Below are 27,972 nucleotides of genomic sequence, written 5' to 3' on the forward strand. Positions count from 1 at the left end.
TTTGCATTGTAATTTCTGTGGAAACAAACAATGATCATTCATAATTCATTTCATACTAGGCGCTTAAATTTGCTTCAGCATTCCTATCCACTTTTCCTCCCACTTCTACTAACAGAATTATATAGCCACTCAAACTGAGAGCTTTTCTTTTCTTCTTAGAAAAATTACCTTAAATAATAATTTTCAACAAATGGGAAAAGAGAATGGTCACACACAAAAAAAGAGGATGGGTCAAATATTTATTGAGTCAAGAAATGACGACACAAAATAATGCTTTTGTTTTTAAGAATGCCTTTTTAATAATTACCATTTTTCCTTCTCTGTGAAAACTGACTAGTTACGAAAATCTGAGTTTACTTCAAATTTTAGAAGTAAGTAGTAATAATGTTATTTCCCTCAATTGAATTTTGTGTCCATTTTTCTCTTTTACAATAACAGACTAATGGAACAAATTAATGAAACATCTGGGGGAGATTTTATTTTGCTTGGATTCTCAGACCAGCCTCAATTGGAGGCCATCCTTTTTGTGGTCATTTTGATATCCTATCTTTTGACCATCCTGGGCAACACAGCCATTATCCTTGTCTCCTGCTTGGACTCCAAACTTCACACACCTATGTATTTCTTCCTCACAAATCTCTCCTTTCTTGACCTTTGCTTAACTACCAGCATCGTCCCCCAGTTACTGTGGAACCTGAAGGGACCAGCCAAGACCATCACATCAACAGGCTGTGCCGTACAACTCTATGTGTCCCTCTCACTGGGTTCCACTGAGTGTGTTCTCCTGACCATCATGGCATTTGATCGCTATGTAGCAGTCTGCAGACCTCTCAATTACACCAGTGTTATGCACCCATCATTTTGTAAGTCCTTAGCAGGAATAGCCTGGCTATGTGGAATAGGAAACACTCTTATTCAAGGAACCATCACCCTTCGCCTTCCTCGCTGTGGACATCACCGTGTACACAACTTCTTATGCGAAGTGCCTGCCATGATCAATTTGGCCTGCTTTGACATCCATGCAAATGAAGTCCAGCTTTTTGTAGCCACATTAGTTCTCCTTCTTCTTCCTGTGGCATTGATATTGGTCTCTTATGGATTCATCGTGCAAGCAGTAACAAAAATTAAGTCATTCCAAGCTTGGCGTAAGGCTCTAGGGACCTGTGGTTCCCATCTGCTGGTGGTGTCCCTCTTCTTTGGGACCAGCTCAGCCGTATACATTCAACCAAAGAGATCCTATGGCCATAGCCAGGGGGAGTTCCTTACACTCTTCTACACTGTTGTAACTCCCACCCTCAACCCCCTCATATATACTCTGAGGAACAAGGATGTGAAAGGAGCCCTGAGAAGAATGCTGAGACTAGAACAAAATTCCTAAGGAAAAATCAAGGAAACAGTGACTTTTCATTGAGGAAAATTATTAAGGAAACCAAAGATTTAATAACTACTCCCAAGTGACTGCTTACCTTTCTGTCTGTATTTACCAACAATATGGCTACTGTGGTTTAGAAAAAAGAAGCACATTTAGACTCTACTTGTGTATCTCATGGAACTTTATCTGTGTGTATGTGTGTGTTTTACAAACATATTCATACTTTCTTCTACTAAATGTCTTTAAAGGGCATATCCCAGAATAGGGAGATTTAGTGATCTACCCAATATGCATGTGCTTACATATTTGATTAGGGAATTAAATAGTGTTGAATATGAAACAGAAAATGGAAAAGTATATATTAGCATGAGGAAATTACTGTTCTTTTGTAAAAGAGCCCTAGTGTGACACTGTTTAAAACATTCTACCACAGTATCCCAATTCTTTCAAGGAAAAAAAAACAACAACAAAACAAAACTTGAAAATATGGGCTCTTTTTACAGTAATGTACCAGATTTGTGAATCTACTTAAAATGCTATTAAGGAAGAAAACGGTTTGCTTTTAAATGAAAGCAATAGAAATAATTGTTAAATAATTATAGAAGTTACTTAATAATTTAATGAAATACTAAAACTTAATGTACCTTAATGTAATCTAATTTCAAATGGACCAAGGGTCTACAGGGCAAAACCTTGTATTGAATCTTACTCGATGCTGAATTTCTTATTTCAGGGTCTCTGAAACTGTAAAACACATGGGTTCTGAAGCCAGACTTGGTTTTAAACTTTGCTCTTTCTATTTATTAGCTATGTAAAACCTTTTGTTCTTTACTTAATCTCTCTGTTCCTCAGTTTAATCACCTCACAGGTTTGCAGTGAGAATTAAATACATTAATTCATGCAATGTACTTTAAAATGACTCATGGCTCTGGTAAGTGCTGAATAAATCTTAAAGATTATTAAATACTTTCAAAAACACTATGGTATTCTATAACCTCCAAATTCTTCAGTCTTCATCCTTCTTAACTTGTGCTTGGTTTGTTTGCAATTGTCTTGTATTCTGCATTGGAGAAGGAAATGGCAACCCACTCCAGTGTTCTTGCCTGGAGAACCCCGGGGGCAGTGGAGCCTGGTGGGCTGCCGTCTATGGGGTCGCACAGAGTCGGACACGACTGAAGCTACTTAGCAGCTACATTGTCCTGTACATTGCGCTTTTTCATTGTACTGAAAATAGAGACCAACCAAAATCTCTCTTTACTTCACTTCTCTTTAGATCAGCACCAATTTTCACTTCTTAAGAGCCAGTTTAGATTGTGTAATTTGTGCTGTAGAGAATATGATTGATATTTTGGGTCAAAATGCTTGAGTTCAAAACCCAATCTATCAAGCTAATCAAGTAGATCAGTACTTAATACTTGAGTGGTAATAAGAGTTCCGAATTTACATGACTGTTGTGATAAATAAATCTGAGTTTAGCCCATGGTCTGTTATATATTAATAGAAATCACACAATAATTAAGGCTACTTCTACACCATTTTTGTGATTTAAAAACTCATGATGACTTGATAGACCTTAGCCATTTGATCTCTCTGATAGAAACTTTCACCACTTTCTAAAATTATTTTAATAACCTTTAAATAGACCAAAGGATCCCCATTCCTTTTCATAACTCCTCTAACTCAGCATAAAATCTAAATATCAGTTCTACTTTATAGTTAGGTCTACCTGACCCTCACATGAATATGAAAGTCTTCTTATTCCTTCCATCTTATTCACATTCCATTGCCCTAATTCAGATTCTCTATCTTGATTTTAAATAAGTTTGCAAGCATGTGACCCTGAGCTGAAAAGAGTTTATGGATATATTTGGTGTGGAGATTATAGTTATTTCAATAACTGTGAGTGCCTTCAGCTGTGTAATATGCTCTCTGCTGCACAACAGACCTTTACACCAACCCAAGCAGCTCATGTAGTTCACCTTCTAGTCTCTGAGACACTTGTCGTTATCTATGACTGAATTTCTAAAACCTCCAAACTGTTTCTTCAAACCTTTCTTTTCTCCATGACAAGTTTGATTATTCCATAAAATTATTTTCCATATATAATTCTACTTTTCTAATTTAAGTGGCTTCAAAGGATTGCTGTTCTTTAGTTGCTAAGCCTTGTGCTACTCTTTTGTGACCCCATGAACTGTGGCCCACCAGGCTCCTCTGTCCATGGGATTTCCCAGGCAAGAATACTAGAGTGGGTTGCCATTTCATTCTCTAGGGGATCTTCTCAACCTAGGGATCGAACCTGCATCTCTTGCATTGGCAGGCAGATTCTTTACCACTGAGCCACTGATTACTAATGTCCAAAAACAAAAGTTCAGCCTAGTACATTTTAAGATTTAATTTGTTTTATTTAGCAAGTCATAAATCAAGTAGCTTCCCATCTACCAAGTAAAGAGAAGTTATACATAATAGGAGACTTTTATAGGCAGAAGGTGAAAAGACTGGATTGTTTCAGGTTCAGGTAAGCTACCTAGGGGGATGAAAAGGGACTATGTATTAGATTACCTCATTGGCGCTGTCAACAAAAATTTAATCAGCCTCAGCCTATCTAAGAAAGAATTGGAAAATTTTATTCCAGCCAAATTTAAGCATTATAACCCAAGAAGAGCTTCTCAGAAAGCTCAGAGAACTGTTCCCTCATTAGAAGTCAAAACACAGTTTATACATGTTTCTTGAGACAGAGGGCTGTACATCAAATGATATATTCTTGACAGTTTATATAATCAGATTTTAGCACCTTCATGGTGAGTCATATGACCCTAAACAAGATCAAGAAAAAATGTTGTCTTTTAAGGAGTTGTCTTGTGGCTGCCTTTATGGATAATCAGGTGTTCCTGCCAATGGGACAGGTTTAATCAACACATAACGTAGAGACACAATTCACTGTGTGGGGGAAGGGGAGGCTAAGGGCAGAGAAGAAATTTTATTTTTAAATTTTTATAGTACTGTCAGAAAATATTAATTTTATTTCAGTGTATTGACAAGAAAATTCCAGACTGACTAGCTAAAACCACACTCCTGAAGGAGGCTGTAACTACAATTAAGTTAGGTTTTGTGTCTCGGTTTACTTTTCTGAGCTTAGCACAGTGACTCCATCTTGGGTTGGACATTTCTTTTTTAAATAAAGTATCAGTAGCACAGAATTCCAGGTTCTCTAGCATTATGATCTAATGTATCCCTTATCTTCTACAGCATGCTGTCATTCGTCTTTTGTTCTATTAATATTTAAACACCCAGCAGTTTCTTAATATTCAGGGCAAGTTATTGAACTTGTAGGTAAAATTATTCCATTATAGTAAGTGGAACAATAATACCAAGTTCCTAGGGTGGTGAGTGATAAGTGAGGTACCTCATGTAACGTGTTTGGCAGAGTGCCTGGTACCTAGCAAAACTCAGTCCATGTTTACCCATGATATACTAACAGTAAGAGTACTCATGGGTGTGATTAAAGTAGAAGAATGACAATTTTATTCCTTCATCCATGCTTCCTGTACCATGTAGCAGTTCTTTCCCTGCTCCTGGGTTACATCTTTAGAATGTCCCATAATCTTTCCAGCCATTTTCAAATGGTAAGTCAACTTTTAGTAATAAAGTGTTTTCACATTAGTAATTAAAACATCCACTGTCGAGTGACACTTAATTTACATGTAAAGATTCTGTGTTTCCTGAGCTTGAGCCTGGTCCTGTCCGAGACTTCGCAGTTGCGATTTGGGTGAGCTGAGTCCCTGCTTTCCATCTTGTGCATTTTCCTCTGTGCCTCTAGCTGATAAGTGTAGTTTCTGAACTTGCCAGGGTAAACCTGTGCAAAGGGAAAAGGGGAATCTAGGCAGGAATGTTTACTAGTCTCTGTAGTAAAAGACTGACTTTTCAGTTTCTCACATATATGTTATTTTTAGTCAATTATCAGGCAATTATTAATGTGAGGTCAATTAGCTAACTTCATCAGTTATCAGGGGAGTACAAATTGAAATCATGAAATATACAACCAGACTGGCTAAAATACAGAAAGTATGAAGATATATTTGTATCTTCAATTCAATAATACAAGATTTCTTTTTGTATATTCTTAAATATACAAATATTCAAGATTACAATTCAATTTGTAACCTTCAATTACAAATATAAAAGAATATATTTGTAAATAGTAGGTACATATATGTATAATATAGATTATATTATTACAAATTTAACATGAATATGGCAGAAATGAGAAAACAACTCAGCATTGGGTGGTAATGAGGGCCGACTTTAAATATCTCTGTGGTGTGGCCTAGATGGAAACAACAGTGAAAAATCAGAGGAACAAACTCTCTCTTTCAGGATCATCTCTTGGGACAGTTCTTACGATGCTACAGGGCCTGATATTAATTGCCATGTTGGGAGAACTGTTTCCAGGGAACTTTTCCATATTTGGTGTTCTGTATCCTTTCCAGTCTCTCCTGACTTGCTGACCTTAAGGAAGCTCCATCTTAAATAACAGTCCCTAAAACTAGTACATGGGCCTTCAGAGCTCATTTCAAAGTAATAATAATTTGAATCCTATGACTTAAAGTTTTTTTTTTTCACAATGAGAGTATCAGTATTCCAAAAAAAAAAAAAAAGGAAATCTGGAAATGTTCCTCTTTTAACTTATTTACATCTTCTGATGCCTTGCTTTTATATCTACATCATGCTTATGACTCTTAACTTTTAATGGCAAATTGAGATTCTATTTTAAAGTAATGTTCATCCAGGTGTGAAGATCATATAGTACATGAGTGATGATAAATTTTGCATCAGAGTGGAATAGAATCCTTCTAGAAACCTAAAGTAAACATACTGTTATAACTTTCTGTATAAATAAGGAGCAAGTTCATGACTGTGAATTGATCTTTCATGGTATTTCTGTTGAGGTATTGCATATATGTGTGGGGGAACGTGGTAGGAGTTAAAAAACAGGAGAAATTCTCATTTGAGAGGATAAGGTAGCAACCTGCAGTCTGAATTAAAGAAAATCAAACAAGAGACCTGGGTTTGGCTTTTTATTACTCCTTTGATAGGAAAAATGAGTACTTTTTAGGGGACAAAATAGTTAGGAATTGACCATGAATTATAGAATTGAAGGAATTATGCACATATGCATGTATTTGTATTTTTGTGCATGCATATGAAGATATATAATTGTGAGAGTGTTTGTAAGAAAAATATGTCTGTATAATATAAACTGGTTTGTTCCTTAGAGGTCCTTTTGTATGCTCATTTTACTGTTATTAACTCAAACTATTTTGAGTGATCACTCAGTGACATCATGCTGCTGTTGAATGTCTAGATCTCACACTGGATGCTTCCCTTAACTTCTTTCCTTTTCACTGGGTTCTTCTAAGTATCATTTTTATGTGATAAGTTAAATCAATACATCTTATATATAAGAGTATATTTTATGTCCACGATTAATTTTCCCAACAAGTAATAAAACAATTTTAGGATATGCAATTATTAAGGAAGAATTTTGAAATCTGAGTGATTTTCACTCATGACATGTAAAAGTAACTGTTGGTCTTAAACAGGAAATAGAGTTACGGTCTTTGGGAAATAAGTTTTGTATCAGTGAATATACTTTAAACATTTGCATTTATAGCTGTTTGGACTTTTTAAAAGTCCGTTACAAATCCTGGCCTTTTAATCTTCCTGAAGATAAAAATTCAATGTGGATTTGAAGTGCATTGAAGCAGCCTTTTTCATCCCATCAAAGAGACTTCCTTTCCTCATCCTCATTCCTTTCATCAGATTCAACCACCTCTTCTTTCAACACACAAGACAGGAAAGCTGACTCCCTTCCTCAACACCACACACCAAAGAAGGCAAGGAGGTTTGCTCTGAATATGTTCATGAATTTACATCACTAATAAGTGGTAGGATAAATGAGTTGACTAATCCTTAAAGGAAATAGACTTTTGAAGTCATGTGTGCATGATGATTAAATATTTAGATATAAATGTTAATATTATTCCTTTCAATAGCCAAATGTTTGCCATTTTATAGGAAAAATGATCTCTATAATCTCCAGAAGTAGGCTGTTATTTATATATATAAAAATCCTGGGGAAAAAATGCCCAACTCAAAATTACAGTTGAAGAATTGAAATATTATTTACACATATTATACATCAGTATTACTGAGTTTTCCCCATTTAATTTGAATGATTTTTCATAAGCTACAAATTAATCATATGCATTTTATTCTTCTGCTATTCTTTATTTTTTGTGATAAATTTTATCTCACCTTCTAATAGTTATCTCTCAAGAAAATTCTTTCTTCTAAAATTAGCCACCATGTACCTCTCTTTGTAGTCTGGGCTTTATTGTCATTTGCTGCAGCTTCTGAAGGACATTGCCAAAATTTATTCTATGGGGCACAGTAATTTCTCTCAGAGTCAGTGTTTCAAAGAGAAATTTTTAAAGGTTGATCTTGGCCTCCCTGGTGGCTCCATTGGTAAAGAATCTGCCTGCAATGTAGGAGGTGCAGGTTAGATCCCTGGGTCAGGAAGGAGGAAATGGCAACCCACTCCAGTATTCTTGCCTGGAGAATCCCATGGACAGAGGAGCCTGACGTGCTTACAGTCCATGCAGTTGCAAGAGGCAGACACAACTTAGCAACCAAACCACCATCACCACCACATTGTGATCAGAGGCCAACACATTATCCTTTCTCTAAATTCTTACAATGTTTTCCTTCTTTTTGTGAACAGGGTGATGGGCATTAACAGCAGCAGTGTCAAAGAAGACTTTGTCCTGGTGGGCTTCTCTGATCAGCCCAACCTAGAAAAGATACTCTTTGTGGTTGTTTTGGTATCGTATCTCCTGACTCTGGTGGGAAATACAGTCATTATTCTGATCTCCTCTACAGACTCTAAACTCAGAACACCCATGTACTTTTTCCTTACTCACCTCTCCCTAGTTGATATCTGCTTTACTACCAGTATTGTCCCCCAGCTGCTGTGGAACTTAAGAGGACCAGCCAAAACCATAACAGCCCTGGGCTGCGCTGTCCAGCTCTACGTCTCTCTGGCTCTGGGCTCCACTGAGTGCATTTTATTGGCAGTAATGGCTTTTGATCGCTATGCTGCGGTGTGCAAACCTCTCCAATACGCAGCTGTAATGAACCCACGGCTGTGCCAGGCTCTGGCAGGGGTTGCGTGGCTGAGTGGAGTAGGAAACACTCTCACCCAGAGCACTGTCACCCTCTGGCTGCCTCGCTGTGGACACCGGTGGCTCCATCATTTCTTCTGTGAGGTACCCTCAATGATTAAACTTGCATGTGTGGACATCCACGCCAATGAGGTCCAGCTATTCATTGCTTCATTGGTCTTGCTCCTCTTGCCCTTAGCACTGATATTGATGTCCTATGGACATATAGTCAAGGCAATTATTAGGATCAAGTCAGTCCAGGCCTGGCGCAAAGCCCTGGGGACATGTGGATCCCACTTGATGGTAGTATCCCTCTTCTATGGGACCATTACAGCTGTTTACATCCAGCCCAACAGTTCTTATACCCATACATATGGGAAATTCATCTCCCTCTTCTACACAGTAGTGACTCCAGCCCTCAATCCTCTCATCTACACACTGAGGAATAAAGATGTGAAAGGAGCACTGGGAAGACTTTTTCACAGAGCCAGAGACCTAGGCTCATAAAAAAAATGAAGCTGAGCACGAAGAAGTCAATTTTTTGATGGCAAAGTGAAGCTGAAAGTCATCTTGTACATTCTTTCTTTAAAGAAACACTAACCTATAAGGAACACACACAGTCATCACAGTCTGGTACTCGGCCTCAGAATCATCTGTCCTCGCAACCTCTTTCCCAGGCTTCTTTTGGACCCTTTGAAGCCTCTGTCTCCCCACACCCTTTAATTGTCCATTATTCATGTAATTTCTGTTTCTTGCCCTCCCTTCCTGCTTTTCTTCAATCTTCCTTCCCTTTTCCCACTGTTCATTCTATTTTTCCAATTGTTCTCTCCTGTATTACCCCTTGCCTTCCCTTCCCTCCTTTTTGTTGCTTCCTTCCTTTCCCCCTTTTAGTCTTTCATTTCTTTCCATTTTTATGAGGTGCTTAACAACCATTTCCCTGGCTGCTTCTACACTATATCCCTTCCCAACAGTATTCTAACAATTCCTGGAAAAAACTCTGTCTAAAAAGTAATTTCCCATTTATCACAATAAAGAGCTTTCATTTGCTGTGTGGTGTCCAGTGCAGAGAATAGACTCTAAATGTGTGGATTTTAACTCCACAACTTCCTTTCTGAGCTTGTGCAAGTTTTATTAAAGCTTTTTTGTATCATATTTACTTAGGAGTAAAAAATGAATGAAACATCATTACTATGTTTATTAAAAGATCCAAAAGGCAATGTAGTGTAAGTTTAAGAGGCTTTTCTTTGTTCATTTTGTAATGCAAGTGCCTGACTTAAACTATGATTATGAAGGCATCCACTTCAAATGTTCTTAAAAAGAACCATTGCTAATCACATGAATAGATAAAGAGCCAGGCTGCCCCAAATCCCATACTCTTAGACTCTTTTGTTTCAGAGATCTTGGTTGATTTGGGGTAACTGACAATTTGGGCCACTTGTTTTTCACTTCCTGCTCTTTTACTTCCCTCTCTTATGTTTTCACCAATGAAGAGGGAACCCAGAAACCCAAGGCCACCTTCAGCCTCATTGAAAGCAGAACCCTAGACCTGCTCTCTCTCTATCCAAGACCAGACTTGCCATGTATACTCTTGAACTTGTTAGTAATGAACCTTGTTCTTTTTTCAAGTTTCTCAGTGGTTATTGTTGAGGACATCTTGCAATCAGAATAAGAACCACAAAGGGCTAATCCAGCCACAACACTGTTTACCCATAGGCTGAGACCAGCACAAAACAATAAGTAAAGCATATGCAAAAGGTGATCAATAAATAGCAATTAACATCTTTTCAATCTTCTGATTTTTTTATCATAATATTCCCTCTATTTTAGTTTATCTATGCTTACTGCTTACAGTTATGTTCAATTTACATAGTCAATAATTAGTTACTGTCAGGCGAGTGTATTCTCCTTGGTTTTTGTCTCATAACAACAAAGATTTGGAGTGATGGACATTAAAGCCCCCTCAGCATGTCACAGTTCTCGGGTCTTGGACAGACCCTGTTATAGCTCTCAGGTCTCGAATGGACCATGTTATAGCTCTTAGACAAATCAGTGTTATAGAGTGTTACAGCTCTATTTTATTTAGGAGATAGCTGGAAAATCCATCTTCGAGGTGTGAGGGCACGTAGATCCAAAGACTCAAAGAGAAGAGGGCCCCAGAGCGCGGGAGAGAGAGAGAGAGCCCTTTGGCTCCTCTTTTATATGTTTTTTTCTTCCCCCTGGGCCTGCCCTATGCAAATTGGGCTTAGCCGGGAGTGCTATTTTACCTGAAGTCTTCACTCCAGTCCTCGGACCTTCCTTTGTTCTATCTTCGAGGGCTTTTCCCTTCCTTGTCTTTTAGCCACCACCATTTTGGACTCCTTTTCCCTATTCTAACTACCTAACAGTTACTCATTTATATCTGGATGGAAAAATAATCACCTGAGGAGAGCTGTTCTGAGAGACTGCTTCCCAGACCTGAAGTCCTCAGAAAATCTGCCAAATAAAACAGAATTCTAAAGAAAGAAAGAGAGAGAGAAGGAAAGAAGATGAAAAATAGTCACCTGAAAATGTGGCAAAAATAAGTTAGTCCATTTTTTTTGTCTTCATAATATGGAAAAAACATGTTTATTTTCTCCACTCAAAAAGTGTGACACATTTGCTTTCAATGGTGACAACAGAACCTAAGCTGTTATTTCCGAAAGAACAAGTATAGGAATGTGGTAGTAAAGAATATTTGAACTCAGAGATCAGACTCTATGTCCTGTCTCCATCATTTATTTCCCAGCTGCATAACTCCATGTAAATCACTAAGCATTTCTAACCCTCATTTTCTCCATTTCTAAACTGAGGACAGCCTTAGAAGGCATATAGTAAGAATTTGGTCAATGTTAGTTATCATTAATAAACTTTGTTGATCTTGGTGATAAGCATGGTGTCAGACTGAGTGACCTTGATAGTAAATATATGTTTTCCAGGCATAAATTTTGTGGGTTGTTGCAACTCACAACTCTACTAGTTTCAGTTATGAAAATCAAATGAGTTCTGCTTTTGACATCTAATCAAATATGTTGGTAAGTTGTTTCATTCAAACATGCTTTTTTTTTTTTTTCATAGACAAACCAATAGCAATTAGTCTCAGTTTAGTTCAGTCGCTCAGTCATGTCTGACTCTTTGTGACCCCATGAATTGCAGCATGCCAGGCCTTGCTGTCCATCACCAACTCCCGGAGTTCACTCAAACTCACGTCCATCGAGTCAGTGATGCCATCCAGCCATCTCATCCTCTGTCCTCCCCTTCTCCTCCTGCCCCCAATCCCTCCCAGCATCAGTCTTTTCCAATGAGTCAACTCTTCACATGGCGTGGCCAAAGTACTGGAGTTTCAGCTTTAGCATCATTCCAGAACACCCAGGGCTGATCTCCTTTAGAATGGACTGGTTGGATCCCCTTGCAATCCAAGGGACTCTCAAGAGTCTTCTCCAACACCACAGTTCAAAAGCATCAATTCTTCGGTGCTCAGCTTTCTTCACAGTCCAACTCTCACATCTATACATGACCACTGTGATCTAATAATTGTGAATCAATTATAGTATCTAAGTCTTGCTTTGATTTTGGTGGTTTTCCATTGCCAGAGCCGAGGGGAAAATGTGTTCCTCATGTAAACTCTGAACAAAGATATCTCTATTCCTAGTCCACTTCATATTTGCTTATAGTTCACCTCCCAACCTCCAGACTGAATTCATCTACTGTAATAGTAACAGATGAAGTCTTTATTGGCAAGGTTCTCCTGAAAAGCTGTACCAGCAGGATCCATTAATCACCTGTATAATTGTCCATATATTTTCTCTTAGTTTTTATAACTATAAACTGTCTCTTTCTCCCTATTATCCTCACAGTTAACCTTTTTAATTTTCACAGTTACTTAATTTCTCACATTAAACCTAAATCAATAAGAAATTTATACTAAAGAAAATGAACCTGTGATCTCTACTGTTTAAGAACTCTCCTTAAGATGAAAACGTAAGAATTGACAAACCGAGTCATAAATCAACATGTAAGTTTATCCCTAATTTACTCAATCAGTAATAACTTATGCACCATTGTATTTTTATCACTGTGAGGAATTAGAATATCCTAGAATTATTGAGGAATAATATATAATACTGCTGCTGCTGCTGCTGCTGCTGCTGCTGCTGCGTCACATCAGTCGTGTCCGACTCTGTGCGACCCCAGAGATGGCAGCCCACCGGGCTCTCCCATCCCTGGGATTCTCCAGGCAAGAACACTGGAGTGGGTTGCTGCCGGGAGCCGCCATGGGAGATCTCACCCATGACAAAGTCATGTGGAAGAGAACTGTTAAGCAAGGCTTCAGAACTCAAGGGGCTCCCTAGGCTTTCTCAAGCATCTACCCCAAAACCAGAATCTGTCTGTTTTACTGTTTCATGACTTTCACCAACTCCTCTGACATTAACAGGGGGCTAACCCTGACCACTTTTCTCTGGAGAAAAATCAACTTAGGGCTATAGCTAATACGTCTCCTGGACATGAGAGGAATATTTCAAATCAAACCCCCTCTGTTAGCATTCTAGCTTGCTCGGCAGATATATCCAGACCCTTATAGCTACGCATGTGATTATTTACAGCCTCCCAACTGTGAGAGGCATGGAAAGCCTAAAATATAGAGTCTTTGAAAGAGTTAAAAGTTATTAGAGTAGTGCTAGTGCTGATGTAGGATTTCATTATTGGGCCAATGCTTGTTGCTAAGTTCCCATATCTCTTATCCACTGTGCACCTGGGAATGCATTAGTTAACATAGTGAGAATGCTAGAAAAACAAGTGTAGCCTTGAATTTAACCATATCAAACTTCTGAGCTAATTGGTTCTTTCTTGTAACTCATTGCACCTTTGCTCTGTGAAAAATGTAACTCTGTTTGGCATTTTCTGAGGCTGACATAGATTAGAAATATAAAGAAAAAACACTTTGAGGGAAAACAAGTTTTTTGGTTGAGCAGCCTTTATCAAAAGAGGGTCATAAAATGTTCACAGGCCTCCAAGGCCAAAGATACTGTACACAACATCTTTTGTGAAAAAGGTATGCAGAAAAATCATGGTTTCGATAAGAGCAATACTGCTGGAATGTTGGGCTGACTCTGTATGACCTTGCATCTTTCATTTTCTCTATGTACAAAAAAGGTATATAAGTACCGTTTAAAAATAAAGCTATGGATCTCGCTCATCAAAGCAGCTTGATCTTGTGTCAGTCATTTTCCTCCTCTTACTCTCTCTTTCTGGCTAGTTCCCATCTGGAGTACAGAGATCTGCCATGTCTACTTATTTGCCTGGGTTTCTAAGACCTGAACGGGAAGGCGCCCTGCGCCTTCACTCCCTCGGGAGACCAGGAGGGCACCTGTGGCCTCACGTAGACGGTGCAAGTCTCTTGTCTTGAGACTTTATTGATTTTCTGTATAAACCAAGGAACTCCAGCCTCTTTTCTTCTCTCCTCTAGTTTCTTATCTACAACATTCTTGTCTATGTCTCTCCCTCTCTCAATCAATCGCCGACGCCGTTTCTCCTTCGGGTTTCCCTGGATCCTGCGGGGGCTGGACCCCGGCGGGTTGCCATTTCCTTCTCCAATGCATGAAAGTAAAAAGTGAAAGTGAGATCGCTCAGTCATGTCCGACTCCTATAAAATATATTTCATTATTTATGAAATGATTAAAATCAATTGAAGATCATGATAGATGCAAAATAAAACAAAAGGGCAAGTATATCGAATATCTATGTGTTTAAGAAATTCATACTAAAGGATAGATCTATTATAATTGCTTCATAAATCATGAAATTTATTTTATAGGGGATTCATGAGGTTCCCTGGTAACTCAGATGGTAAAGAATCTGTCCACAATGCAAGAGACCCGGTTCAATCCCTGTGTTGGAAAGATCCCCTGGAGAAGGAAATGGCAACCCACTCCAGTATTCTTGCCTGGGAAATACCATAGATGGGGGAGCCTGATGGGCTACAGTCCATGGGGTTGCAAAGAGTCAGACATGACTGAGCAACTGTCATTTTCACTGTTTACTATGTAGTACTTTGAAGGAAGAGATAAAACTGCAAATATACATGGAATCAAGAAAGTTGCCTTCCAGGAAAGAATATCCTGAATCTGGTAAGGCTTAGAGGGCATAATCTTTGAAGGATGAAAATCACATCATTGGCTTCCAATGATATACATCAAGAATAAAAATAATATGGCACCTTATATTTTATAATTGTATAAATCTTTGCTGAATAAAAAGTTAAGGTACATTTTCCCAAGCTTAACATATATTTTCTATTATTTTATCCTCATAACCAGCTATCAAAATAGATTTTTTGAAAAATGGTTCTGATTAAACATAGTAAATTTAGCAAAAATATTTACTCCCACTCCTTTCTAAAAACCATAAAAATTGTATTAAATGAAAAATTGTATGAATCTGTAAGAACAAATCAAACTGGAGCCAAACTATGAGCAGAGAAGAGATCTATAAACATTAGGGAGATGGAAAGTAGGTGCTTGTGTGCTCAGACACTTCAGTCATGTCCAGCTCTTTGAGACACCATGGACTGTAGCCCACCAGGCTCCTCTGTCTGTGGGAATTCTCCAGATAAGAATACTGGAGTGGGATGCCTGATTCTCCCCCAGGACTCATCCTGACCCAGGGATCAAACTTGAGTCTCTCTTTTAATCTTCTGCATTGGCAGGTGGGTTCATTACCACTAGCAGTGGAAGACAGTAGGTGATTTATAGAGAAAAGTATGACATCTGACTGCTTTTAAAAGATTGGGAGGCAGAAATAAAACACAGCAGCCAACATCCAATGCCTCAGGAAATCCTATTATCTCCAATTTCAAAGATATCCAGAATTTCACCACTTCTCTTGCTAAGACCCTGCTCCGAGTCTCCATCATCTCTCAGCTAGATTACTGTCTTAGTGTCTGTTTTTGTAATCACTTCCATGCTTCCAGGGAATTCTAGGCACAGCAGATATTCTTAAATTCAAGGTCAATCATTCATCTTCTTATTTCTCTTTTTAAAGCCCTAAATGTCTAAACACAGGAAAAGCCCAGATTCTTACAGTGGCATCTCCTGACCTCGTCTCCCAACTCCCTCCTGACTCAGCTCAGCCTGTTGGCCTCCATGTTGTTATTAAAACACAGCAGGTAAGGCCTTTGCCATTCTCTGGCTGGGAAGCTTTATACCTGCTTGGCTCACTTCTTCCAATCCTTCAAGTGTTTAAATCTCACCTTCTCAAGGAGAGCTCTCCTGATGGCTCCGTTTAATTCTACCATCTGTCCATCTCATCCACCGGATGCTTCTCTTCCTACTCTATGGTTTCTTTCACCCAGAGCACTTTTCCTCTTCTGAAATACTCTACAGCATAATTTATTAGGCTTATTTGTTATAATCTTCCTCCTTCCCCTTAAATTTTAACTTCAAAGAGACAACAATCTTTGTTACTTGCTGACGCATTCTAAGTGCATGGAGTGGTATCTAGCACTCTTAAGCAATGAGTGACTATGTTTGAAAATGTTGAAATAATTTGAAATATTCAAGAAACTGCCAGATAAAAAATCTAGAAGAGCTGAATGTACTTTCTTGTCATAACAGAAAATGGAGGTTGAGAGGATATGGAATACTAGCTGCTGCTGTTTATATTTTTTAACTCTGTAGAAATATTTGACTTCATATTATTTACATATATCTTTGAGAAATCATTGAATAAAAAGTCAAGTCTTATGAAAAATAAAGAGATGCATATAAGGGGAATTTGGTTAAGGTAAGATGTTGGTTTATTTCAAGCTTTGAAAGTAAGTGAAAGTGTTAGTCACTCAGTTGTGTCCAACTCTTTGCAACCTTATGGACTGAAGCCCACCAGGCTCCTCTGTCCACGGGATTCTCCAGACAAGAATACTGGAGGGGATTGCCATTTCCTTTTCCAGGACATCTTCCTGATCCAGGGATCGAACCCAGGTCTCCTGCATTGCAGGCTTTAAGCACATTTTTTTCACACCTGTCAACATATCCTCTTTATATCCCTCAGGAAACCTCCCATGAAGGACACCATAGTTGTGTAGAGTTGTTTTATCTTTATTATTGTTAAAAGTTTATAAAATGTGAAAAACCTGTATTTCTTGAAGACAAAAAATACACATAGTAAGACTATTCATGGGACAAATAAACTTCTCCTTCACTCCTAACTCCATGAATGCACTCTGCTCTTCCTGATATCTTCTGTATACAAACTAGCACACTTAGGGTATGTGCAAGTGTGTTTTTATACATACATTTATTTATACATGTATGCTGATAGATAAATAAATAGCATCTTGTGTTATTAGTACCCTCTTGTAACTTTTCTTCTCAAATATATATACCTTAGAGACCATTCTAATTCTGTAGCCATAGACTTGCCTCGTTAATTTTAATAAATACATAATGTTACTTTGTAAAGACATATTTAACAACTCCAGGGCTGGTAGTCACTTATGATGTTTGTAGCCTTTTGCTAATGCAAACAGTGCTGCAGTAAAGGTCTTTGTACATCCGTCTCTGCATGCCTATGTGAGAATATCTGTCTGGGTGAATTCTGGAAATGGAAATGCTGTGTCAGTAGATGTACATTTTTGCACATAGTATATAGTCTTAAGGGATTCCCTGGTGGCTCAGACGGTAAAGTGTCTGCCCAAAATGCTGGAGACCTGGGTTCGATCCCTGGGCCAGGAAAATCCCCTGGAGAAGGAAATGGCAACCCACTCCAGTATTCTTGCCTGGGAAATCCCATGGACCGAGGAACCTGGTGGGCTACAGTCCATGGGGTCGCAAAGAGTTAGACATGACTGAGCAACTTCACTTTTCACATATAGTCTTAAAATACTCTTAAAAAAAAAAAGCTAAAGCAAAATGGCTTTTCAACATGATATAAAGTATTTTGCTGTTTGCAATTTGATAAGCAAAAATTATTACCCATTTAATATAATTTGCATTTTTGTATGTATAAGAATAAATCACTTTATCATATATTTGAAAGTCCAGCAAAAGCCTATGTCCTGTACCTTTGCTCTTGTTTCAGTTGGATCATTTTTTTCCATACTGATTTTTTTGTTTAATAATTGACATGTATATGTTGAGTTTAGCCTTTTTTAGTCTTTCACATGGGACTTCCCTGGTGGCTTAGACAGTAAAGAATCTGCTTGCAGTGTGGGAGACCTGAATTCATCCCTGGGTTGGGAAGATTCCCTGGAGAAGGCAATGGCTATGCACTCCAGTATTCTTGCCTGGAGAATTCCATGGACAGAGAAGATGCTTCACAAATATTTTTGGAAGTTTATCACATTTTTTGTTTCATTTTGTGTATCTTATTTGTCTTTACAGAAATTTTTATGTAACAGATGCTTCAATCATTTTAAGCCCTGAGTTTTAGTGATTTTTTGAGTGATTGTAGATCTTTTGTATGCTATTATCATGTTTCTACACTTAAAGGTTTTATTGTTTTGGAGTTAATTTGAAGGTAGGAATTTATGACCTTTTTAAAAAGATTTTAATCAGTTGGCACAATCACATTCTATTAAAAAATTGTCTTGATGACATGCAATTATAATAATATAAAGTTCTACCTTTATTGTAAAATAAACCTTCATGCACATTTGGGTTTATTTCTGAAGCCTAATAGAAATTCCTCTCAAAAAATTAATTTCATATCATAATCTGAAGCCAAGTTAGTCAGGAGTTGAATAACCAAAATTTTTATGATAAAGAAGTACAAAGTCTGGCTTTTGGAGTTGTTTGTCCAAAATTACAGATTTAATATTTATAAACAATCACAGCAGCTATATGTCCATTACTTTTCCTACTACATATGTATTGTGAAAGAAAAAAAGGAAGGCTAATACAGCAGAGACATTGGATAAAAACATGTTCAATTTTAATTTTGGCATTCGAACTGGGGAGTCTGGATTAGTATTGCTCAGTAACTTGGAGGAAGAAAACCTAGATAGAATTTAGAAGCACTAGTTTTATTCCTGGTTGAGTCCCTTGGACTTCAAGGAGATCAAACCAGTCAATCCTAAAGGAAATTAGTCCTGAATATTCATTGAAAGGACTAATGCTGAAGCTGAATCTCCAAGACTTTGGCCACCTGATGCAAAGAAATGACTCATTGGAAATGATCCAGATGTTGGGAAAGATTGAAGGCAGGAGAAGGAGACGACAGCAGATGGGATAGTTGGATGGCATTACTGGCTTGATGGACATGAGTTTGAGCAAGCTCCAGGAGTTGCTGATGGACAAGGAAGCCTGGTGTGCTGCAGCCCACGGGGTCACAAAGGGTTGGATATGAATGGCCAACTGAACAGATTCTGATTCTACCTGGCTGTATATTTTGGGCAAGTTACTTTATTTTTTCTGAGTTTTAGAATTATCATTAGCTAAAGCTAAATTTTGGAGAAGAAAATAGCAACCCACTCCAATATTCTTGCCTGGGAAATCCCATGGACACTGGAGCCTGGTCTGGTGGCCTACAGTCCACAGGGTCACAAAGAGTTGAACACGACTGAGTGACTTCACTTTCAAACCTAAATTATCAAAATGTATACCCCTAATTTATACAGTGACTATGACTACCAAATAAATATACATTTTATGTTTATTAAATAGCTTTTATAATAAATACAAATATAGAGTGAGAATGAGGAGCCACTATGGTGGTGAAACATGAAAAGAATCATAATTTAGAAAGATTACTTTTGCAACTATACCTAGTTGTCCTATTTTTCTCAGAATAGTAAGCATATGTAAAGTATCATTTTACCTATTTAATATTGCATATTATTAATATAGTTATTAATATATTGACATACATTACTGTATTAATATAATATATAAATTAATCTATAATATATAAAATTATATATAATGTCTATATACCATATACTCTATCTTAATGTAATTATCAATATGTATTAATATAATTATTAATATATAATATCAACAACCACTAAATCTTATTGGAATTGATTTGGTTTCCTCTTAGATGACTCTCCATACTGCTATGCCCAATGTTTGTGTATCATTAGAAACATTTTCCTGGTTGTCTTTGCGGTTGTCTCACCTTCTAGTCCCTCTGGTTTTTTCTCCTGGACATGCTGGTGGTATAAATGTTAATTATGCTGAATCTCAGAGGTTTAAATGGAAGGGTGAGCCAAGATATGAATAGCATGACAACTCCTGGGAGAGCTTCCTGTGGATCTGTGAATTCTATGGATAGCCTTAAACTGGAGTTAGCTTCTTAAAGTTGACCCTTCAGTAGGTCAGAGAAAGCCTGGCTGAAACTCTGTGAACTGAGAAGAAAGGCAAACAGAAACCCAGTCTGGGTATTACGGTATTATGTTTCAGCCACAGGGCAGTCTCCCATAACTCCCCCACTCTGTCATGCACTGAACAACTGATGAATTACAACTCAACATCAAGTAAGTGCAGAAGGAATTTGGGGAGGTAAGGATAGTAAAAAATCAAGTCACCTTGCTCTGTCATTGATTGCTTTATAAGATGGAGTAAAGGGACCATTCAGCAGTAGAATGCTAAGTGATTTTCTTTTAATTTTAAAAGGTTGATTCCACAGATGCATATGTTTTTGTTTGAGAGGAGAACAATGAAATTAGGAAAAGTGTACAGACCTAGGATCCAAAATCTTATTTTATTCAAATTTTTGCTTCTGAATTTTCTAGGTTTATATACTTGGGTAAGTCCTGTAACTTCTTGCTGTTCGAGTTTCTTCTCATCTATCATTAAAAAAAACTTTTTTACTTTAGAAGGTTATTATGATAAGAAAACAAACATACATGTGAGGAAGATTGCTATATGAGTACCAAAGCAAATATATATGTGTGTGTATATATATATATATATATGGTTACATAAATGTTTATGGGAAATTTGATATATTTTGGTGTTTCTAAATCCTAGATATACATTATTTTATTATGAGGAAAGCTATGGAAAAATATAAATTTACTATTAGTGTTAGGTACCTTTGGGACTTTATATTTTCATTTAAATATTTTTAGGTGTGTTTTTTCTTATCACTTCTCTAGATTAAAACTGCTTTTTGTATTGCAAAGTTTGTGAACAGCAAGATATTGATTTTGTCTAGATAGCAATTAAGCTCTGAAGGTCCTACTATTCAAACAAATCAGATTGTTTAAATCTATGACAATTTAGAACAAAGGAATCCAATAGGCAGAGAGCATGGCATTGAGATCACAGCAAATATCCTCAGATGATATCTGAAATAAATTAGAGGTGAAATGAATTGTTTTTATTTTGTCATAACATATTATATTTGAATCATGCTTCTGAAGTTGTTAAAGAGTATATCAGGATGCAAACATCTATAAAAATGGCCAATGTTTCCTTAAGCCATGTTTTAAGATACTTCTTTCTTGCTGCCCTTTCATTCCTTTGCAGGTCCTATTTGTGGAGAAGCACAGATTCTTCTGTCTTCCCAGCTCCATTTTCTCATCCTCTGGGGGGCTCATCAGCATTTCCTTTAACTTTCTATTTAGACAAATTAAGCTCTACTAATCCCATAGTTTTCATACACAACCAGAAAGGCAAAAACTCCCCACAGCCCTTTCCAGGCAAATTAACTACTGGATTTGGACTCACCCCTGTAATCTTTGCATTCTATTTTTTTTCTGTTTCTCTCTCCTGTTGCATATTCAGAAGACACATTTAACTGATCATCTGCAATGTGTTGGACAAAACAGTACGCTCTTTCTGTCTATGTATATCTTTTCTCTCTCATTCCCATTTTTCTTTCTTTTTCCTAAATAATTCTATCGATTCTTTTTTTTTTTTTTTCTTTCTGCCCTTACCACATAGCATGAAAGATCTTAGGTCCCTGACCAGGGATCCAACCCATACCCCCTGCAGTGGAAGCACAGAGTCTTAACCACTGGACCACCAGGAAACTCCCTCTTTCCCTATTTTCTTTCTTCATTTTTCCCCCTCTTTACTTATCTGTCGCTATCATTTTATCATCACACTTTATCACTATGTTTCAATATTATCATGTATTCTGAAAACCAATAAAACATGCTACATATTTTCCTTTAAAAATTTTTACTCTTCCTGGAGTAAGTATGTGATTTGATTTTATTCATAACAGTCCAAGCTTATCTCAGAAACTTAAAGGCATGCTGGATCCATTTAGAGGGATATAAGAGAAAATAATAAAGACTGGGAAAATAGCATAGGAGTAATCTGTGAAAGGTAGGAGAAAATTTTCAGCTTTCTTTAGATTTGAAAATAGTGTCTGAGTGCAGGTAACTACAAAATGAGATCCTGAGTCTTTATGTAGCAAGAAAGCAATTCAGAGAGGGTGAATTCTATAATTGTATCTTTTATGATTCTAATTGGAAATACTCATGTGCTCATTGAGGGGCATCCTTCTATAAAGTAACCCTGCAACATGTGAGTGATTTTTCTTTGATCAAAATGGATGAGGCAAAATTTGGTTCAGACATTATGTATAAACATAAAAATGTTTCTCAATGTTGAATCAGGATCCTATGTTTCTCTAATAACTGGCAGTGATATCTGTGCCATCTCTTTGCAAATAAAATATAATGCCAAGCATAATCATATTTGCAAGATTCTATTTCTAAAGTCCCACTATCATATGATAAGAAATGGGAGAAGAAAAGAGTGGATAAGACCAGTTTTAAATGAAGAGTGTTATTCTATATATAAGGATAGGATTTATAAGGGGGAGTCTCAGAAGATGATCAACTTGATTTTCCATAGAAGTTCACAGGCACTTGAAAATTTCCAGAAACATTTTTATATAATTTTACCATGTAAGTAGTCCTACTAATATTTCAGCTACTGCTTATATTTCCCTTAACATTATAGTTTTTTCTTGATCCAATTATCATGCAAGCAGTATGGAGTTCGAAGTGGCAATCAAAATCCATGGATTTTGATAAGTAAAATAAATGTATTTATTGATTGATTAGTTGCATTATTTTGGGAATGAGCAGAAAAGCCTTAAAATATTTGCTCTAAGGGTAAAACAGGGTGTATTTAAACTCTGCTTTAGTTTTGGGGTATGAAATGAAAAAGCTGTATCTTGGTTCTGTTGTGATGAAATAGCAATGAAATGGATTGAGGTCATAAAGAAAAAAATAATAAATTCAAGGGTGCTAATATAATTTAACATATAGGAAATACAAAGGGAAGAGGTTCACAGTTGTTGGTTTCAATTGAATTAAAGTTAATTCAGTTCAGTTCAGTTCAGTTCAGTTGCTCAGTCATGTCCAACTCTTTGTGACCCCATGAATCACAGCACACCAGGCCTTCCTGTCCATCACCAACTCCCCGAGTCTACCCAAACCCATGTCCATCGAGTCATTGATGCCTTCCAACCATCTCATCGTCTGTCATCCCCTTCTCCTCCTGCCTTCAATCTTTCCCAGCATCAGGGTCTTTTCAAATGAGTCAGCTCTTCACATGAGGTGGCCAAAGTATTGGAGTTTCAGCTTCAACATCAGTCTTTCCAATGAACAACCAGGACCGATCTCCTTTAGGATGGACTAGTTGGATCTCCTTGCAGTCCAAGGGACTCTCAATAGTTTTCTCCAACACCACGGTTCATAAGCATCAATTCTTCAGCACTCAGCTTTCTTTATAGTCCAACTCTCACATCCGTACATGACCACTGGAAAAAACCATAGCCTTGACTAGACTGACCTTTGTTGGCAAAGTAATGTCTCTGCTTTTGAATATACTATCTAGGTTGGTCATAACTTTTCTTCCAAGGAGTAAGCGTCTTAATTTCATGGCTGCAATCACCATCTGTAGTGATTTTGGAGCCCCCCAAAATAAAGTCTGACACTGTTTCCCCATCTATTTCCCATGAAGTGATGGGACCAGATGCCATGATCTTCGTTTTGTGAATGTTGAGTTTTAAGCCAATTTTTTCACTCTCCTCTTTCACTTTCATCAAGAGGAAATTAAAATGTAGTAAACGCTTATTATGTTTAACATACACTCTTACCTCTATCACATGTTTACTCTTTAAGAGTAGACAATCCATCTGGTCAGGAAAATAGGACAGGTACAGAAACAAAAACAAATTGCATATATATATATAATTTTTATAAAATATGGAGTGTACCAAAAGAGAATTACAAATAAAGTGCTCTAGAGAATTAGGAAAGTAGTGCGTAGTCATTCAGTTGTGCCCAACTCTTTGTGATCCAATGGACCCACCAGGCTCCTCTGTCCACGGGATTTTTCAGGCAAGAAATACTGTAGTGGATTGCCATTTCCTTCTCCAGGAGATCTTCCCAAGTCAGGAACAGAAAAAAAGGAGAGTGGGGAATAATTTGGAACACTTTAGTACTTGAAATGGCCCTTACAGGATGGAAAGCAACAACGGTGTCTCATATCAGCATAAACGCCAGTGAGAGAATAAAAAGTTTGGATAAAATGGAATGATTTGAACCATGATTATAGGAGACATTGACTGTAAGTCTGCATTTTAATAAAATGTGCTACAATGTGGAAATTCACTGCTGAATTTTGAGTTTAGATGTGTATGCATGATCAAATTTGAACTTAGGAAAGACTTTTCTACAAACATGTTAAGATGCTTTGAAGATGAGAGAGCCATTGTAAGTGAGGAGACCACTTTGAAAGCTAGAAGCCATGGAACATTGAATTATTTTCGCTGTGTCTGCTTTAACTTTTCTGTGTAGATATAAATTTAATGGATAGATGCAAGAGACAATGTTAAAGAATAGTTGGTCCAGTCTGACAACTTGGATGACACATTGGCAATTGTAATTCAAAGAAGACAATTAGGATCCCCCCAAAATTGTGATTTTATAACCAGAGCAAAGAAATCAGAAGTGTGAGACAGTTGGGTAAGAAGCTCTGTTTTAGAATTAACAATTCTGAGCTTTGGGCTATGAAGCAAGCACTTCTCCCTATGATTTCTCACTGTCACTCACCCCCCTACATACACTGTCTAATTCCACAGCTCAATGACACCAATGTGAAAAAAAAACCTGACCTGACCAACTAAATCCAATAATTCTACCATGTTAAGGGCACAAGAAGATTATAATGTAAGGCCAATTAAGAGAATCAGAAAAATAAGGAATCAGAGGTTCCAGGGCTATTTTCCTAGTAGTCACATATTTATTATCTGTCGGTATTTATTATCTGTTACAAATACCATTCTACACTGTTTATAGATGCACAAAAATAAGGAAAGTCCAATATTTTAGGGAATTCATAATTTTGGAAAGAAATCATAGTTATTGAATTATTAGCATATGAAAATAACTGAGTTTACATTAAATCACTTAGTCCTATGAGATGCATATAATTATGCTCATTTTAGAGAAAAGAAGATTGAAGTAAAAAAAGATTAAATGACATTTCTAAAATCACGCATCTGGTAAAAGGAATCACTGGGATCTGAAGGAAGAAGGAAAATGTCTTTATAAAGTAACTTAAAATGCAAAATTTGCCAAAACCAGTGAATCAAACCTAAAGAGATTTTAGAGAATAAAAAATTAATCACTAGAGTTTCCTTCAGGAATTTATAATAAAGGAATCGTGTGATTTCGATGGGGGAAGAGCGAGATAGAGGCACCTCAAATGGTAGAAATATTATAGTTAGTAAGTAAGAAAACAAAATAAAGAAGGAAGGGAGAGGGGGAAATGTTTAATGTGCTCATAATTATCTTGAGGAGTTAGAAATTTGTATATAAAAATAAGAGAAATTTACTTAAAGGAGTCAAGTATTTGAAACTCTTTTTGGTGTTTTCACTCAGGTTAGAAATTGATCAAATTTATTTAGGTATCTGTTGAGTAGCATTTCAGAGCAAGCAAGTTTCAAATGCATGATTGTTTTGTGTGTATGTTATCTTGTTCGAATTTTTTGTTTCTTCCTCCTACTTTCAAATTTTCTTAATAGGATCAGCACTAATGCTTGGAATCGGTAAAAGGAGTCCTGATACTCCATATTTTCACTGTGCAAAATCTATGACGTGCTCCAGTTCCTGTGATTTTTCTGACTAGGATCAGTTTGAGGAAGATGAAGATACTAAAATGCCTTGGCTCCCCCTGGACTGCTAATCCACCTGCCTTTTTCATGCTGTCCTTTACTCAACCTATATTTGGGAAACTCTGCCTTCTTGCAATCTGTTTTCATCTATACTCTGTTGTTTCTGTTAAATATTCATGACAAGTATGGTTGATGGTAGTTCTATTGAAACTTTTTAGAAGAGAAGACAACAAAATCCAAAGGAATGATAACTAACCAGAAGACATTCATCACATAAGGAAAATTTTCCACTTATTTTGCTGGTTCTTCTTATTCTTTTCTTAATAATCTTTCAACATTATACTGATAATTGTTGGCTTGATATTTCATCATAATTGGAACATAGATGCAGATTAAAGCAGAAATGAGAGTTTCATCTTAGCATCTCTGGTTTTTAGTTTCCAGTGGCTCCCTTTTATCATTGATTCCCATCCTTAGAGAAGTGGGTATTTAGAGGTCTCAGCTGGAATTTCTCCCATCAGTGCCAATATGCAGGTCAGTAATCAGAGCTCACTAGATGATTTTATCTTATTGGGATTTTCTGATCGATCCTGGCTGGAAACACCACTCTTTGTAATCTTTCTGGTGACTTACATCTTTGCCCTGTTTGGAAATATCTCTATTATCCTAGTTTCTCGCCTGGATCCCCAGCTGGACAGTCCCATGTACTTTTTTGTCTCTAATCTATCCCTTCTGGATCTCTGCTATACTACCAGTACTGTCCCACAGATGCTAGTCAATCTTCGGGGACCAGAAAAGACCATTAGCTATGGTGGTTGTGTTGCCCAGCTCTATATTTTCTTGGCCTTGGGTTCTACGGAATGCATACTTCTAGCCATCATGGCCTTTGACCGTTATGCTGCTATTTGCAAGCCCCTTCACTACCCAATCATCATGAACCAGAGACGCTGTATCCACATGGCCACTGGGACCTGGATTAGTGGCTTTGCTAACTCCCTTGTTCAGTCCACTCTCACCGTGTTGACCCCAAGATGTGGACAGAGGGTGATGGACCATTTCTTCTGTGAAGTTCCTGCTCTTCTGAAACTAGCTTGTACAGATACCCATGTGAATGAGGCTGAGCTCAATGTGCTAGGGGCTTTGCTACTTCTGGTGCCCCTCTCCCTCATCCTGGGCACTTATGTGTTCATTGCCCGGGCAGTAATGAGAATCCACTCTGCTGAAAGTCGCTGGAAGGCCTTTAATACCTGTGCTTCACATTTGCTGGTGGTCTCTCTCTTCTACTTTACAGCCATCAGTATGTATGTCCAGCCTCCCTCTAGCTATTCACGGGACAGAGGGAAGATCATGGCTCTCTTCTATGGAATTGTCACACCCACCCTCAATCCATTTATCTATACACTGAGAAACAAGGATGTCAAAGCTGCCCTTAGAAGGGCACTAACTAAGGAATTTTGGGTCAGGACAAGATGATCTTTGAAGAGAAGACCTGAGAAGTAAGGATGACTGTTTCTGCCTTTCAAAGATTTCAGACATGGAAGTGACGAGAGGACAGTGTCATAAAGTTCACAGGTGAAACAGGACAAAGAAAAAACCATCAACTCTTAATGATCTCCATACAGCCTTTATCTACTTTTGAGAATGTTTTTGCAATATCAGATCTTAGCAAGTCATATCAATTTTTTCCTAACCCTTATGACTAGTTAACTTAGTTTCAGTGGAAAAACCTGGTGTAATAGCTAGAGAAAAGATATTTAGAAAGCTTTAAAAGGTATATTTGGCATATACTGTTCCTAAGTGAATCCCAAGTAAACTGGAAATGATCCCATGTTTTTAAAAACACCACTACTATCCTGAGTTAACTTTAACCAACATGTATTGACAGCATTTATTCATCTTCTAACAGTCAATGTCCAATTATGTCATCCACCAAAGGCCCCAGAGGCAAGTGAAATCAAGAAACATTTAGGTCAAAACCATATAAGACAGATAGACGCAAAGGGAAATACATAAAAATTTTAGACTCAGTGATTTAAATGTTACTTTTGCCATAAACCTTAGCCAGTCTTACACTCGTATGATAAACAACAATGAGGTCAGGGCAAATACAAATAGAACTTACTGTGGAGGAAGAGAGAAAAAAGCAGAAAGATGCTTTGAACAGTGAACAATGATGGAAAAACCTAAGGCCAAAAATATTCTAACTCAAGAAAACTTACTAGTAATTTATGAGTTTAAAGAGACAACTTAAAAAATAATAATAATAATAAAGCGACAACTTCC

General features: G+C 37.3%; 3 protein-coding genes across 3 annotated transcripts; all 3 read left to right on the plus strand.

The window, feature by feature from the left end:
• Positions 1-442: 442 nt before the first annotated feature.
• Positions 443-1,378, plus strand: LOC120870381 (olfactory receptor 2G3-like). Its single transcript, XM_040250042.1, has one exon. The coding sequence runs from the start codon at positions 443-445 to the stop codon at positions 1,376-1,378; it is 936 nt and encodes a 311-aa protein (XP_040105976.1).
• Positions 1,379-8,157: 6,779 nt separating this feature from the next.
• On the plus strand, positions 8,158-14,730 carry LOC120869746 (olfactory receptor 2G3-like). The gene is made up of 2 exons (XM_040249023.1): positions 8,158-9,072; positions 14,665-14,730. The coding sequence occupies exons 1-2, from the start codon at positions 8,158-8,160 to the stop codon at positions 14,728-14,730; spliced, it is 981 nt and encodes a 326-aa protein (XP_040104957.1).
• Positions 14,731-26,217: 11,487 nt separating this feature from the next.
• LOC120870366 (olfactory receptor 2B2-like) lies at positions 26,218-27,162 on the plus strand. Its single transcript, XM_040250024.1, has one exon. The coding sequence runs from the start codon at positions 26,218-26,220 to the stop codon at positions 27,160-27,162; it is 945 nt and encodes a 314-aa protein (XP_040105958.1).
• The last annotated feature ends 810 nt before the right edge of the window (positions 27,163-27,972 follow it).

Source organism: Oryx dammah, unplaced genomic scaffold (genome assembly GCF_014754425.2).
Source record: "Oryx dammah isolate SB20612 unplaced genomic scaffold, SCBI_Odam_1.1 HiC_scaffold_11, whole genome shotgun sequence".
Taxonomy (NCBI): Eukaryota; Metazoa; Chordata; class Mammalia; order Artiodactyla; family Bovidae; genus Oryx; species Oryx dammah.

Coding starts and splice junctions, on each gene's coding strand:
- LOC120870381 (XM_040250042.1), top strand. CDS start 443: ATGGAACAAATTAATGAAACATCTGGGGGAGATTTTATTTTGCTTGGA.
- LOC120869746 (XM_040249023.1), top strand. CDS start 8,158: ATGGGCATTAACAGCAGCAGTGTCAAAGAAGACTTTGTCCTGGTGGGC. Junction 9,073..14,664: donor GAGCACTGGGAAGACTTTTT/CACAGAGCCAGA, acceptor TAGTACTTTGAA/GGAAGAGATAAAACTGCAAA.
- LOC120870366 (XM_040250024.1), top strand. CDS start 26,218: ATGCAGGTCAGTAATCAGAGCTCACTAGATGATTTTATCTTATTGGGA.